Source organism: Phalacrocorax aristotelis, chromosome 1 (assembly GCF_949628215.1).
Source record: "Phalacrocorax aristotelis chromosome 1, bGulAri2.1, whole genome shotgun sequence".
Taxonomy (NCBI): Eukaryota; Metazoa; Chordata; class Aves; order Suliformes; family Phalacrocoracidae; genus Phalacrocorax; species Phalacrocorax aristotelis.
The window spans coordinates 30,315,040-30,332,177 of NC_134276.1; the positions used below are offsets into that span (position 1 = coordinate 30,315,040).

Genomic DNA, 17,138 nt, shown 5'->3' on the forward strand with positions numbered 1-17,138 from the left:
AGCGAGACAACATTTTGCCTTTTGCTTACTGGAAGTAGAAGCAGCTTTCTATTACTTCACACTGTTATTTTATTATCCCGAAGTGCTGCAGGCACATTATAGGACATGGAGAATTAATGAATCCTAAACCAAGGAAGTGGCAGTCTACGTACAGGCAGGACATGAAAAATGAGACAAGAGGAAAAATAAAAAGATGGGGAGTGAGAAAGGAGGAGACAGCAGTGTGCTTGGAGACTAATTGCACAGACACATTTTAATAGGCTTTAGGATTGTATTGGGGGTTTTTTGTAATTCTAATATGGCTCAAGCTAATATTTAATTCATGTTTGTTGCATAACTGACATACACAGAATTAAAAAAAAAAGGCTAATTAAGCTCAAAGGCTTATGTCAACCTCAGATGCCAAAATGAGAACTCTACCCTCCCTAAGCTCCCTCTATAGTGAAGAAAAAGAGAGGTCTGAAGTGTGTCTCTCCCTAGCTGTTGTCTAGAGATGAAGCCTACAGAAACCACATTCCTAATGTAGGACCCTCAGTACAGACCTAAAACCAAATGGGATGAATAAGAGTCTCTCTGTGTGTTCTCAGGGCCAACCTGAATCACCTTTTGTCTTCCCTCTGACTCCTTCCTTTCTTAGAATTTCTTTGTCTTGAATCTAGTCTTTAAGAACAAAAATAACAGTGTTAGTAAAATCCTTAATATTTTCCAAACATTAGCACAAACCGTTCAGATTCATGACGGGCTGGTATGTGGCTTACAAAATAGATATTTTTTTTCCTTATAGTCAGCTATTTAGCATACTAAATTCTTATTCTGAAGTTTCTCTAAGTCTTTTAAGCTTTTTAGACTAGCGTATGCAATGAACATTCCCTTTGACAAGATCACGCATTAGAAAAAATAAGTACCAAAATACACATCTCCTGAGTCACATAGATGGTGAACATTAAGCCATTTTGTTCCTTCCCATTCTTTCCATCCCTGCTTTAAACATCCCAAGTATTGGCTTCTATCAGTTCCCTTGGAAGAGGATTTTCCCATTAGGATAACTCAAGCATAAAGTACTCATGAGCTTTAATGGTGACAGACTGGGGCCATACTGGGGCTCAGAGGTTCCAGGCCAATTACATGGTCTTGCATCAAGATATTTCCTCTGATAGATATTACATTATAAATAAAAGGAAAGAGACATTCAGGACAGAAACTGAACAAATGGAGGACTGTTCCTTTTACAGGCACATAATGAGGTAAAAAATGATCAAAAAGGGTATTGAAGCAGTGGGGGGTACTGAAAAGGAGGGCTCATCGCTCAGTCAAAAGACACATCAGTCTGCAAAGAATTTGTGCTCAATGGTCAGCCCACCAGAAAAGAGGAGCTGTGAGCATGTCAAGAGACATTAAAATTGGAATGTAGAAGCTTGAGACAAATGTGGGACCTCGATTCCCATTAACGCTGTGGAAGGATCAGGACTGTGCGTTATCAAAAAATGTAAGACCATTGCAAGCACAAATGATCCTGAGCAATCCTCAGATCAGCCTGCACTACTCATTGCTGCTTACTAATACAGAGCCTCATAATTCCCAAGAAAGGGAAATAGCACACTAAAAAACACTAAGTACCTGCTAGCACAACTTGCAGTTATTGAGTATAGTATATAAAAACACTCTAAACCTGTTTCTTTGGGTAAGAAGCACAACTGTGCATCATGGTTTTAGCTGGGATAGAGTTAATTTTCTTCACTGCAGCTGGCCTAGTGCTGTGCTTTGGACTTAGTATGAAAACAATGTTGATAACACACCGATGTTTTAGTTGTTGCTGGGTAGCGCTTGTACTAGTCAAGGACATTTCCAGCTTCCCCTGCTCTGCCGGGTGCACAAGAAGCCGCAAGGGGAGGGGGCACAGCTAAGAGAGCGGATTCAAACTGGGCAAAGGGATATTCCACATCATGTGACGTCATGCCCAGTATGTTACCTGGGAGGGGCTGGCCGGGGGAGGGCAATCGTGCCTGGGAGACCAACAGCGTGGGTCAGCGGGTGGTAAGCGGTCATATCACTTGTTGTTTGGATTTTTGTTTTTTACCTCCTCCTGAGGGTTCACCTCTCTCTCTTATTATTTTCCTTTTAATTATATTATTATTATTGTTGTTATTACTGTTTTATTTTAATTATTAAACTGTTCTTATCTCAACACACAAGTTTTCTTACTTTGGCCCTTCCCATTCTCTCCCCCATCCCACAGGGGCAGGGGGAGCGAGCGAGCGGCTGCGTGGTATTTAGTTCCTGACTGGGGCTAAACCACAACACTACGTTACATGGCTGAATCACACAAGCAACGTAGCTACGCCAGCATCGCGCTGTACTTGGGTGACTTTGGCATGCTGATCAGCCGTGGCACAGCATCGCGTTAACATAGCTACAGCAGTGACATCTATGCTAATAAACAAATGTGCTCAAGAGAACCATCTGGGACTGAGGCCAACTGTGATGAAACAGTCTGCACCTGTACCATTAAAACCTCTTGCCTCCCAAAACAGACTGGGAAGTGGTCTGCTGGGAACAGTCCCTGGGCCATGGTAACGTGGTAAAACAAGTCCCTGGCCCATGGTAAAACACACCCAAGAATCACATGGGACAGCGCAAGATGGCCCGATCTGAACTGATGCCATCAACCATTTTATGTATTCAACAATATGGACAACTCTGTTATGGTGCTCAGGGACACCCCCACATGATGTTTAATGCACTGGCATGGCTGTAACTTGGGTTTCCGAGCCAGGCAGCATCTCCACAAGGCAGTCTGCTGTGTAAAACAAACACACATCTCTCAAGTTATTCTAACACAATACTATACCGCGATATGCCCAAGGTCTCCATTGCCAGGACTCCTTAATCCACCCCAAAAATGAAATCATGGAAAGTTTACTAGCTCTTCTGCTGTCTGCATTCTTCGCTTGCCTAGGACCGACGGAACAGCACCTGCTGGATTCACATTCCCCCTTCCTTTTCCACCTAGCGTTGTTTCAGATTTCAATGTTTCATATTAAGAGCTGTATCTAACAGCTTCTTTGCCCTCCCTTCCCCAGAAAGCACTCCACAGGGCACACGGGAGGATTTTATAGCCATTAAAGCACAATGTGTGAGTCAGAAGATTTAGATTTGTAGCTTTGTCTTGGGTTTCTTCTCACCAAATTCCTGTGGGTCAGCTTACAACCTGCTTCACTAATATCAGTCCAATGCAAATCCATTACCTTCACTGGTCTTCTATTTCTGTAAACAAGAAAACTGTGATGGAGTAACTCAGAACATCTTGTCTTAAAACGCCTTGCCCTGGATTTCTGGTTGAGTGATGAAGTCAGATGATGGATTCCCACCCCTCAGCTGTAACTACCACACTCAGGAGCTCATTACCAACAACAGTGCTTGAGGCCCTATGGGAGAGAAATCATCATCATCATCATCATCGTCATCATCATCACTGTGTAAGGATGAAGGGTTGTTTGTAATCTTTCAAAAAGCATCTGATGGGGCAGGACCACACTGCGCTTTAGTGAGCACACCTGTCTGTGCACCCACTCACCACTCATTCACAGAGCACTCCCCAGAGGGATGCATCAGGACTCAAGCGGCACGTACCTGCCCGTCCCATGTCACCGTCCCAGGGTCCTGTTGCTCTTAACTAACAACAGAAGAAGCCTAACTTATACCAAACGCATAACATTTACACAGCTACAGTTAGCTGAGGTGAACCTCCCAGCCTGCTGGGACCTAGCCATCACGGGTGTCAGCAAAATGTGATTTAAAGTCTGTTTCAACCTCGCTTTTGGTGCCTAGCCCCAGTGCCACATGCTAGCAGGTCTGCCTGCCCTGAGGTCCAACCAAACAGCTTCACTGATTAAATCTGGTTAGAAATGGTGCCTCAACCCCAATTTGTGACAAATAGCTCAACTTTGTATTATTTGAATGTCAAATGAGAGACAAGTTGTCTACTTGGCACATCTGGAATGATGGATATAGAGGAAGTGAAAGCCTCAGAAAAAAAAAAAAAAAAAAGGAAACCCAAGGGTAAAAACAGGCCTTAAAATAGGTTTCAGCAGCAGTAATTTCTGTTCCTGAGAGTTTCTCATAGATGGATGAAATATGTGGCAGAAGACTGACATGTCATATTGAAGGACTACCATACAGATGACAGGGTCGTAGATGTTGAATCCCTTTAAGCTAGAAACACATGACACGAAAACAATAAACCATTCAACTATTCATTTGATAATTTAAGCAACCTATTCTGACTGAGGACACACATGAATTACAATTTTTCTTAATACTTTTTCTTTTAAGTGGGGTACATCCTCTTATTTATAGGCTGCCTTGTCTCTCATTAGCAATTGTATTTTCTACTTTAGAGTCTCACACATTTTACAGAACTGCAACAAAATTTTTTTTTATCTGCTTAACAGATAAGTTAATAGAGGCTCAGATAATTCACGATTTGTTCAGGGTCACACATGCAGCTAGTGAAAACCACACAGAAAACCAACAAACAAGTATAGCAGAGTCAAAAAATTAACATAATCTCTGCAAAATTAATTTGAGGGATAGAACCAGAGGAGAAAATGAAAAGGGGGGAACAACCTCCCTGAATATAACTGTAACTAAACAGTAAGGGATTTTGCTTAAAAATGTTAAAAATAGCTGCTGTACAGTACAGTGCCCTTCAAGCATCTTTTGTTTGTTTTGCAATAGGTTTCTCGTATATACCATTGAACTGTTCCTTGGCAGTTGTCTGGTACCAACGAGACAGTATAATTTTCCTGCTTCCTAAAATTTGTCAAATACTCAGCAATTAACTACTAATGAATACAGTTGCATCACCAATATTTAGATTTTTAACTTATTATAAAGAACTTATTATACAGAAAAAACCCTTGTACTTCAGTAATGTCTCCCCACTTTCTCTAAAAAGATAAAGAAATTATTTGAAATATAAATGGAAAAGTTGGAAATTCAAATAATGTAAGTTAAAAGTTATAACTTCTCAAAACTTTAAATGACTTCTAAATGAGGAAGGAAAAAAGCCTAAGGGTTTAGGCAAACTTTGATACTACTACTAAGCCTTCAAGACATGGGCTTTCACAGCTGTCTAAGGGAACAAGTGAAGTTCTGTTGGGAATTGTCACATATATTGAAATCTTCATTAATGCCAGCTACCTCACTGAAGTGTTATGCTCAGTTAAGGCACATACACTTGATAAATAGGAGGGAGCATTCCTACAGAAGTAGTCCTTGAACACCACTAACAGGACCAAATAACAGTTTAGGAGTCAAAAATTTAAGACTTTAGGTCTGAGAAACTACCTGTTTTCCACATTCACTATGCGTCACTTGGGATATCAGTCCTGAACACACTGAATTCGGCTGATGCTTTGCCCTTGACACCAGTGGTAGCAAGAATCTGTCACATTGCTTCAAAATTACAAGCCTAACAACTTCTAAAATTGTTTTAGTTTGTCATCTTGGAAGTTCCAGCCCCAAAATCTTTGCTCTGCTATTCACAGTAAGGATAGTGAAATAACAGCATTTGCATGGCTTGTAAAACCAAGAAAACTTGAACATGAACATTTCTATGACTCATTTTAGGTAGCTTAGCATTTATTTTTCTAGCTTTTTTATTCTGTACAATTTACCTACAGTTCTTTAAACATACATATTTCTTCTCCCTTTAATTTCTTTCTTCCACTTGTTTTTCCCTCTGTTTGTTTTCTAATTAAAGACCAAAGAAAGATAGTTTTCTTCTTCCTAAAATGTCAGGTTTTATAGTACAAATCCACTACTAAAATTATTACCACAGAAATCTGTCTCTCACATACTTCTGGGCTAAAAGATTTCAGTAGCAGATAAAATAAGGTTTTTATACTAAAAAGCCCAAAAATACATTTCCCGAGAAGACAAAATTTGCACAGGCAAAATCTCTAAGACCAAGAATGGTCAAACTCTTTCAAATCTCATTAATAAATAGCCAACATAAACTAATTGGCTTATATGTTCTACTCCCTTTACTTAAGTACTTGACAACACCACGTCAAGCCATTCTTATTGGATTCAGGAACTCAAAATACACTATTTTTCTTCAGCAGCCTCTTTGCCAACCCTATTTACCGAGGCAAATGCAGTAAGAGGAAGGTATTTCCCAGCAGATTAGGAAAATGAAGGCTTCAAGCTGTAACCAATCTTGCCTGTAGCACAGTTTTGCTGATCTTGTAGCTGGAAGCTGCAGCAAAACCTTAAGGAACATATGTCCCGTAGAGTACCTGATGCATTAGATTGGTTAGTTGCTATAAGCAGCTTCAGCGGTACAGGCTCACACATCATTACATATGATCATCAAGATGACAAGGGCTTGCAGCGCCTGGATTTACTACAGTCACTATCCACTGTTGTTCCCTGAGTGACAGAAAGGGACCACTTGATGTAATATTGTTACTGAATTACTTTGACAGTTGTGTCTCCTTATAGTTTCAGGGGATGATCGCTGAACTTCAATACAGTTAATTAATTTTTTAACCATTGAATAATTGGAGAAAAAGCAAACCAGCTCAATTTAGCAATAGCTATATGGGACTGAGACAAAGCAAAAAGCAGATCTTGTGGTAAGAGGGAAAAACAAGTGCTGTTAACAGTTGGTTTGGTGAGAAAGCTGAAATATAAACATTGTGAAAGAGACATACGCATCATGTTTATCAGGCTAAAAGAGCTGCCTAACAGAACTAAAAATAATAATTGAAATGCAGATACCCACTGCTTTTCAAAATAAACTTCAGTGCAAAGCACTGCAGTTATTAATTGCCATATCTCATTGTTCAAATTCCTCAGACAGACTCTTCTGCTAACCTACACCTTCCAGTGTCAAGCCTGGGGACAGGGGTGCTTCATAAAATCATCAGCTTTAGCACCTCATCAACACCAGACACAAGCAGCTGTCATGCTGGTCACTGAGGTCCAAAGGCGAATGTCATCAGCTGGGTCAAATCCTTCCAAGCGCCCCTCCCAAGGAAACTCAGTTTTTTCTATCTATTCCAGATAAATACAGCAACGTAAGAGTGACTTGACCCATCAAGGATTTTTTAAGCTTTGAACCAGCCATAAATTCACTTTATGTTATTTTGTCTTCCTGTTACCCACATTCCCCAAAGACGAACTAAAACCCTGTTATCCCACTTTCTGGAAAGCGGCCTGGATTTTTTCCTTTAACCTCATGTCACATAAAACATTTTAAAACTCTCCCCATTAGGTGTATCCACAATACGACAACTATTTAAGGTGATGAAAAAAGTCCTTAACTTCCCGACCCACAGAAGATATTAAAAAATTCTTTGAATTCATAGCTAGATATTTGAAAAAGATTGCTGTATTCCATTTCCACCTTTTTTTTTTTTTTTTTTTTTTAAAGTTTGTAATATTGCTACTGCAGTTTTGGTGCCGTGCATCTGACACCACTTTGCAAAAAAGAATTGTCTTCACAGTTCTGCTGTGCTCAGTCTCATCCATCAACATGGTGTCCTGATCCAACAGTAGGGGCAATTATTCACCTGCATCAGTCTGGGATTAGGGTACCATCTTTTTACCGGAACTTCAGGGTGTGCTGTTACGGTAGGAAGAAGAAAAAGAGCCAAAGAAAGAACAGGAATGTTGCCTGACCTTGCTGCAAAGGGAAGTATCTGCCTATGTGTACACCCTTGTGCCTGTGCAACAGTAATACTAGAGACCAAAGGAGATAGACCAAAGGAGCTGGGAGGAATACACTTGGGAAAGCAAGGAGAGAGGAGAATGAAGACCTAGGAGACAACAGTTAACAGGAGTAGGCAAGCTCCTGGAGCCAGAGAAGGAGCAAAGGCTCGCTGTCTTTCCCAACAAGATGACACGGCATCAGTGCGTAAGACAGGCGCTTCCCTGCCTCTCCCACAGAGATGGGCTGAAGGTGGGAGCCGAACAGGGGATCCCACAGATCATCCTTGACGCTCCATGATCTTAGGAGAAGTCATCCAACTAACAAACATAGCATCCCTCTGGCAGCAGGGTCACGAAACCAGAAAAAAAAGTCATTCTCTTTGACTTCTACATGACACTTACAGGTTGGAGAACTACCAGCAAAGTTTACAGCATTCATAGGTCAGTACGATAAGTATCATGACAACAGCAACCCAATTTCAGGGTGCTTACAAGCCTAACCTTTTTTTGTGGCTCTCTGGTGGTCCTTCTAAGGAGTCAGCTCTGTCTGCTGGATGTTGTCCATGTGTCACTGCCACAAGGACAGCACAGGTAGCTGGGTCGGCTTCCAGACTACCCTCAACACAAGTTATCCTGAGATACAGGGATGGTGTGGCACCAAGCCCCAGCCAATGTGCCTACAAGCCCATAAAGCGTGGTGCTGGGCCCCACTGCTGAGGCAGCACAACGTGCTTTGAGGCCCAAACTTAAAGCCCACGTCCACGACCTCTTAGTATCGTCCTCCCCATGTGCAGAGGGAGGATGATGGGGAACTTTCCCCTACTCAACCGAAGGAGAAGGTAAATTCCCCAGGGCTTTCCAAGCATGGTGATGCCCCGCGGCATCAGCCTTCCCTGTCTCCCAGGAGATCACACAGGACCCCCCAGCCCCGGAGTGGGGAGGAAAGGAGCCGCGGCGCTGAGCGGGTTGCTGCCGGGGTGCAGCCCCGTCCGTCGGAGGGAGGCTCAGCCCAGGGCACCCAACCGCGACCCCAGCCCCGTCCGTCGGAGGGAGGCTCAGTCCGGGGCACCCAACCGCGACCCCAGCCCCGTCCGTCGGAGGGAGGCTCAGTCCGGGGCACCCAACCGCGACCCCAGCCCCGTCCGTCGGAGGGAGGCTCAGTCCGGGGCACCCAACCGCGACCCCAACCCCGCCGCTGCCGGGACGCGATCGGCGGCGGCGGCTGCAGGCAACAAGTGCCGCGGCCGGCCGGCCGGTCGCTGCGGCCCGGAGTGTGTGGGGAGCTCCCCGGCGCTTCGCCGCCACGGCCCGGCCTGGGGTGGGGAGAAGGTAAGAGCCCCCCGCCCGGTCCCCGCCACTCACCCGCCCGTTTCGGCTCCCGAGTCCACGCAGTCGTCCTCGCCGCTGGGCTGCTTCTCCATGGCGGCGGCAGCCGGGCTCCACGCCCGCCCTCCCGCGGGGGAGCGGCGGCTGCCGCGACCTGCCTCTGCCGCCGCCCCTCCGCCGTGTGGGAGCGGCCGCGGCACGGCCAGGCCCGCCCCGGCACGGCCCGGTCCGCCTGCCCGGGGCGCGGAGCCGCTCCTCCGGCCCGGCCTCCCCCTCCCCGACCGTGGCGGGCACCGAGCCCCCCTCCCCTGCCCTGCCCTCCCCTCCCGCCGCGGGGCAGCCGGGTCGGGGGGGAAGGAGAGGGCCCGCCTCGCCCGGTTCCCTGAGAGAACCCCCGTCCCGCAGAGGAAACCTTTCCCCCACGCTTGTCGACAGGCCACCATGTCTGGGCGGCCGTACTTTAGAAACAGGACCTTCATTTTGATTTTCCAGTTGGAAGAAGGGCTGAGAGGTGCTGCACCCCGTATCCGTAAAGGGAGCCTGTTGGATGGATATCCTCACTACCCATGACTTTTTGGAGTATCCGCTGTTACAGCCTTTTTATCTGAAGTCTTTTGCTGTGCTGAGCTTTCTCCAGTCACCCTTAGTGCTGCCTGGCACTTGCTCATTGCATCGAATATAATTTGAAATCACACACAGAAGTGCGCAGGGGATGGTTTTCCAACCCCATGAGAACTTCTGTGGTGATGACAAAAAATGATGTGATGCAAAAGGAGCATTTTGAATACTGCCAGTGAAGAAATGCTGATGTAGGAAAGCCTACCGGTAGCGGAGCAGTCATATTCAATGCTATGAGAGTGCAGTGAAGAGCTGCGTTTTGTATTTGGAGGTGAACACCTCTCTGTTTCTTTGTCACTTACACAAATACAAATATTCACCCACACAGGTGTGAAGCATTCTCTCACTCAGACAAAAAATTAGTCTTTCCTTAATCCACTTGGTCATTCAGGCTGTAGCAGGTGACAAGAGAAGGGGACAGAACCGATTTGTTTGCTTGTGTCTCCAAGCTGGGAGACCAGCAGTTGTGTCTTGTCCTGGATCAGGTTCAAGCACAGAACTCGGAGGTGGTGTTCTGTGTTTCCCTCAATCAAGATATTGTGGGACAATTAAAAAAATAAATCTATCCCAGAACTGTGAAACCTCTTCCATTAATGTTTTGTGGAAAGTATCAGGTTTGATGGATTGAAATGTTCTCTTCAAAATTCTCCAACTATCAAATTAGTATCAGCTGCAGGAGATGGCTACTTGCAGAAAGTGATCAGAAGTAAAAAGAAAAGTTTTTTAAAAAGAAATGTTTTCTTCTACTTTTTATTATTTGTGCCATACAAGACAGAAGAAAAATAGTGAGAATCTCAATATTTGAGACATAAAATGGACCAGAATGTAAAATTATACTGCATGAAACGATCTTACATTGGCATAAGAAGTACTAAACGGGTTTAGTTCGCCACCAGTACTTTTTTAGCTATGTCTACGTTGTATGGCATTGGTGTCCTTCATTTCAAGACACATTCATGCTTGCAGGTGGTACAATAAGCCACATATAGGTATAGAGTAGCACAAATTAATAATAACATATAATATTGTTTAACAGGCTCACGTTGGGTGTAGTTCATGCCACTGTTGTCTCTAACAGTGTATGGCCCTGGTTCTCTAAAATAACCTGGATGTGGGTAGGTCACTTGTAAAATCAAAGGAAAGGAGAACACCTTGGGAAGAGGTCTCACAGTGTTAGCATATTGTAGGAACAATGAGCAGGCACCAAAACCAGAAATGCTTATGAAACTGGTAAATTCCCACTGCTCTGACATGGAGAGATGCTGTGGCCTATTGGCATCGCAGGAGGTCAGTCCACCGTGTGTCTCCCGTGATCTTTAGAAGAAATTTCAGCCTCTACTATTCATCAAGATTTAGAAAACAATCATTGTATAGAAAAGTTGGTATTTAATCTGTTTTGAATATCTGGCTAGGTTTGCATGCATGTCATTCTGAAAGCACTATAAGTGACTTTTTCAGTTTATGCAGAGGATTTCCCATAAACATTACCATAAATATAAAGCTTTAGGTACAGAATAAGCCCCTTTAATTACAATCTCTTTTCTGTCTTTCCCCCAGGAAGTTGCTAAAAGCTAATTTGGACAAAATGCTGTAAAAAGTGCCTGCACAGAACAGTCCTGTACAGGCACCTCTGTAGTGGTTCAGAATGTACAGGAACAAACGCTTCTATCCTTCATGACTGGTAAACAGCCACCTAAACCAATTTACTCACAAAATTAAATGCATATGATTTCTTTTAGGACTGGGAGCAAAATGCTGACCCTGGCTATGAAAGTAACCATGGTGTGAGCTGGTCCTCAGCCTACTCATATTCGAATCACATTATTCAGGTAAGAGGCACTAACGTGTTTTCGGAGATAATGTGGTGTTAAGAGATTCATCCAAGGCCAGAGAGAGGCAAAACTGAGACATTAATTCAGTATATCTTGATTCCCAGCTTGAGCCTCAGTTTTGGGAATGGGTAAATAATTATTCTTCATCAACTGCAATGGCAGTGAAGGACCCTGAGCCCCCCAAAGGAGGTATCGGTAGTCTCTGTTACTAGAACTGGGCAGACCTGCTGCCTGTCTGATTCTTAGTCTACACGCATGCATTTATTTAGTTAGTGTGACTGTGCTTAAGAGCAGGTCACTTCCATTTGCTCCTAAGTGTGATTTCAAAGTGAAATAAATTGACTCTAGCCACTGTTGAACTGATTTAAGATGTAACCAAACCTCCTTAAATATTTAGGAATAGGTTTAGTTAAATTGATACATTTCTCCATGTAAAATTTTAGGTGGTCAGCTAATAGATCTTTTCCATCTCTGACTTTTATTATTCTAGTTAGTTATGTTTAAGCACTGGCATATGAGAGGATCTGGAATAGATTTTATGCTGCATTTAAGATTAATTCATTCCATCTGTCCCAGGGAGGGAAAAAAGAAACATTTGAAGGAAATATATAATTAAGATAGTAAGTAAAGCTACCACAAACTCTAGGTTCTCTTATTTATATATTTGCCTCATTTAACTCTGTTTTATTCTGGTCTTTCACATAATTATGGTGAAAAAGAGACTTCTCTGCATTGAATTCCAAGCATTTCAGAGATTTTAATGAATGAGGTGTTAAGTCCTAGCCCTTACTTAGATTTTCTCTGTTACCCGCGCTTCACATTAGCTTCCCCATAGGGTTTGTTGAAAAGAGAAGTTTTAATTACTTTTTTATACTTACGAGGCTGTGATACTGGTTTAAATGTGAAGGTGTAGTGAAAATATTCCTACATTAAATTTTCCCAAATTTCAAGCCTTTCATTAAATAGCATTTAGTAGCAGTGGTCACAAAGACTGTCAGACACAAAAGTATCAGGAGACATCTCCAAAGAAGACAAACAAGTAAACCACTCTGTTGTCAAAAGCAAACTAACATAGAGGATGTGAAATTAATGCTAGTTCTGCAGAAAGTTCTCTTGCTTCTAGTTGCCTTTAGTCCTATCTAAAATAGGACTTAAGGTACTTAAAACAGGATGTAAAGTGAATTTTTATGACTGTTCAAATCTGTTAGCCTGGTAAGTCCTACACGGTGGCTAATTAGGAGGTATCTACCTTCCAAAGGAAACTCTAAGTGTGCCTGGAGCTGTATGTCCAGATTGTACAAGGTTGGCCATCTTGGCTCGTATCAGCAAGGTTAAGCAACACCTAAGTGCAGCCTCCAGCTTCTGTAACCTCTGTCCTCACAGAAGGAAGTGCAGGCAGCAGAACCTCCTCCTCATCCCTCACACAATCATCTTAGTAACGGAGGACATGGTGCAGAAGAGTGATAGCTGCAACCTCGCACTGAAGAAAGGCGGAGTGGAAAGCTGAAAGATGAACCGCATCAGATCATATGTGTGCTAAAACAGAAGAGGAAGCAAAAGCATCAATTTCCCTGATGAATCCACACCTGGATTCAAATTTCAATCTCTCTTCTGCTTCTTGAGTTCTGCCTGCTGGGCTATCATCTTTCCTGCACCAGCTGTGAGGGTAGAGTATAAGCAGAGCAGTGTGAGCCTGGCTCTCCAGCCAAAAGAGGAGTGAGTGAAAAGAAGTGGCTGTTTTGATCATTGTCCCATGTGAATGTCCTACTGATTCGGGTATCACTTACGGAGTATTTCTAGCCTCTCCCCTATATTTCTTTCTATACAGTGGCAGAGCTTCACTGTAGGGTAGGGAGAGGGGAGGAAAATGTGTCCCTTTTCATGTAACTGAAATTCTGGAGGTAAGGTTACACTGGTGGGAAAAAAAGTACTCAGTTCAGTTCTTATCATGCAGCATTTTGAATCTCTCCGTTTTTCTGTGCAATCCAAAAGGAATGGGGACAGATGCTACTGCAGTTCCGTCTGGAATTATACTATAAATTAAAAAGCCCTTCTAGTTTTTGAGAGACAGAACACGGTCCCAGCTTAGCAGAGGATTCAGGACTCTAAACAAAGAAAAGACAAAGCGCTGAAGGATGGGATATTTAATTCCCAACTAAAACTTTTTAAAATGGACTATAATCACGCTGTCTCTATCCTCTGCTACCTGACTCTGGAGGCAGAATCTCGCCCCTAATAAGAGGTTCTGGATTCCATTCCTGGCACTTTCCATCCCACTCTAGGTGTTGCAGTGATGAACTTCTCAGTTTACACGATCTGGCATTTATAGGAAAGGTTTTCTTCTTTAGTGGTCCCAGAGGAAATTAGCGCTCTGCAGGTCAAGGCTTTGTTAACATTCACTACTGGACTTAAGACACTGGGCTGTGGATTAAAAATTGAGACAACTGCAGTTTTGGAAGGAGGAGGGGAGTTGCAGCTTGGCATATGGTTCCGTCTTCATGCTAGGTCAGCCTTAAAGACCGACTTTCAGACTGGTAAATGTTGCCAAAATATTTGTGGCAGTTTCTCACATAGACTGTTGGGTTGCTGGGTTTTTTTAAGGGTTATGATGAGGTCAGTTTCATTTGTGGTAGGTCTCAAGGCAGACACCCAACCTCCTAAAATTCTACAATTTTGAGGTAAAATACAACTATGCAATAAAAAGCTGTTTCTTCAAAGCACTGAGGCAAGGGTTTTCAGTGGAGTTTTAGGGATTTTGGTTCCCAGGTCCCACTCTTTTAAGTTTCATTTGAAAACCCTAGCATGCACACTCCTACCAAAGTTCATGGTACAGTGCAGTAAATATGTATTTTATAAGCAAATTGCTCTTTTTTACTTGAATTCTAGTATATTAAATTTTTTATTGAAAACTTCTAGCACTCAGTAACAACTGCTATAAAAACTTGAGTAGTTGGAGTCCCTTTCTGTATCATCCTGAAGCCCAGAACTCAACGGGAGTACAAGGGGGAGCAGAGCTGCACGCCATCTCTGTGCAACCACCTAGTTGGAGGCTTGACTAAGCTGGACTATAGAAAGCCCTTCTCAGGAGACGTGAAGTCAAGGTGATTCTGTGTCATGGACTTGAAGGAATTCCTGTTGCTTTCACATTGCAAATGATCCCATTTAGCCAGATCTTTTATGTGGATGTAATCAGTAGGTTTGCTGCATGTAGGTACCAGGATTAGCACCCAGGCTGGGACTTCAGGGCAGTGGCTCTGTTTAAACAATAATGAGTCAGTCCCCAGGCTCTGCGAGTGGACTGATCAGTACCAACATCCCAGATAAGATAGAAGAGGTGAGCCTTTGCTCCAAATCCTGACCCAAATGTCACTGGTGTGAGGGAACCTAGGAGAGCTTAGCACCAGTTTGGACATCCCTGAATGTGGAAAGCCTGGTGTGGACTACATGCTACAGTTATGTGAAATGATGTGGAGGTCATGCAGGTGAATTCCCCTTCTTCTGGTCACCAGCTGCTGGTGCTACACTGCACCTCTCCTTTGGTGCCCTACAAGAGAGAGCACACCAGCACAGTCCAAACAAGGCAATCTGGGACTCCAGTGGTACTGGAGAGGTGCTTTCGAGAACTTAATGACTGGGTGTAGACCTACAAATTTGCACTATTTCCAGGTACTCTTAGCCCACTTGGCTAGAGGCTACTCTGATCTGTGCTGGCCGATGGATGGAGAATGTATTTGTCTTCTGTGGACTTGTTGAGTTGGGGAGGCCTGAGCCAGAGTGGGTGTTAGGTGACGCTCAAGTGTTTGCTTGGTTTCTCCCTTGATGGAAGCGTTAAGAGTGTATTGGCACACATCCATTAAAGCACAGTGGAAATGTTTTAGTTGTCATTTTAGGAGTGCTAGCAAGTGTCATGTGGTGCCAGGTGTGTGAAGTTTCTCAGAAAAGCAGACAATGGACTTGGTGTCACTTTTATAAGGTCAGTGAGACAGTTTTGGCTTCTGGTGAACATCCTGAGCCCTCCACATATACTCAGTGAATGATCATCATATTCACAAAAGCACTCCTATGATGGTAACCATGGCAACTCCTGTCAGATGAAGTTTGTAATGAAATAGTGTGCTTTACAAGGCAGAGGAAACATTTATTTTCAAGGACCAATGCTGTACCCACTGGTGTTCAAAGAGGAAGGATTAAACCCCTATGGCAGCAGCAGTAAACATTATAGCAGCTTTTACATGTAGTCTTCTGAAGGGGAAAATGATCTTCAGGTTTTTTCCTTTGCAGCTGGTCGTGACAGTAAAACATTTTACTCTGGAAAGCAGCTACATTTAAAACACTGTTGGATCTCCAAGGGAGATTTTATTTCTTAATTGTTCTACCACATTTTTAAAAATCCAGTTTTGAATTACCTGTGATATAAATTTTTAATCATAAGATTGACAATCAGATAGTCCTAATAGGTTTAAATGTTTTTGCTAAAACTCTTCATCCTGTAGTTACGAGTTTTAGCAACTAATTTATCAAGTGGACAGCAGGAATGCCTGTTTTACGCATAATCTAAGCCATGGTATACATAGAGAAGTAGATCACAGAAATAAAACTGAAATATTTTTTGCTAGAAGATATTTGATTCTGCTTCCACTTCTGATACCAGTAAACAAGAGTAGATTTGTTTGGTTTAGAGGGAGATGTTGAACTCCCATTTGCTCTGGCTGGTGTAGGAGCTACTGGGTCCAGTGGCTTTGTACAGCTTTCCTTTCCCCTCCTGCATTAGCCTGAGGCTATAACTACTCCTTTTACTGATACGGTGAGAGAAGAAATGTTAAAATATCCCTTCTCTCATGTCGGGAGCAACCTTGTATACATTGTGTCTCTACCTGTGCTGAGAATGTTAGGAGACAATGATTGCCAGTGAATTGTGAGTCAAGAGCGTTTTGGTTCAGAGGTGTCATCGATGATCAGCATGGAGAGAAGCAGGTGCGAGAGAGAAATGGTACTTGATATAAATGTGCGCTTCTATTAAAAACTGGCAAGGAATGAAAGCAGAGTCTTGTATAGGAACCATAGAAAGAACATCACCAGGACTTAAAAGGAGAAACACTCTGCCTTAACATATGGGTCAGGCAGTTCTTTAATGTCCTCCCACAGCAGGCAAATCGCTGAAAGAATGTAAACCATCCCAGTTTTCTGCTTGATCCATTTGTACCAGGGTGGCCTTTTCTGAGAGCTTATGGATCAAATTAAAGGTCTCAACTAAACCTGCAAACTGCATCATCCAATGACCTGCAGAACCAGGGTGTCTCATGCTTTTCCTAGCAGCAGAGCTCCTCAGCAGCTAATACTCAGCTGAAGTGAGGCTGCAAATTCTGCCCTTCTCTCTTGTCCCTGACCATGCATGTCCACCTCCTCATCTCCACACTACGTGGAGAATTTGGAGGAGCTGATTGGACTGAACACCAGCCCGAGGAAGGAAGTGGTTTATCTTCAGCCAAATTAGTTCCTGGAGACACTCACCTTCTGCTTGCACAAATGCCAGCAGCAAGAAAACAGAGAGGGGCAGAACAGCATGGCTGGCAGTGCGTGGCCCCTCCAGGGCAGAGGACAGGACCACAGCAGCCCGGATTCAATTTAACTTCAGCTGCTGTT

The 17,138-nt window shown here is 43.4% G+C and overlaps 1 protein-coding gene across 1 annotated transcript in view; it reads right to left on the reverse strand.

The window, feature by feature from the left end:
- Positions 1-9,230, reverse strand: part of FAM124A (family with sequence similarity 124 member A) — a 45,698-nt gene extending 36,468 nt beyond the window's left edge. The window contains exon 1 of the mRNA XM_075086273.1: positions 9,082-9,230. Coding sequence (XP_074942374.1) covers positions 9,082-9,140 — 59 coding nt within the window. The 5' untranslated portion in view covers positions 9,141-9,230. The remainder of the gene's footprint in view (positions 1-9,081) is intronic.
- Positions 9,231-17,138: the final 7,908 nt, after the last annotated feature.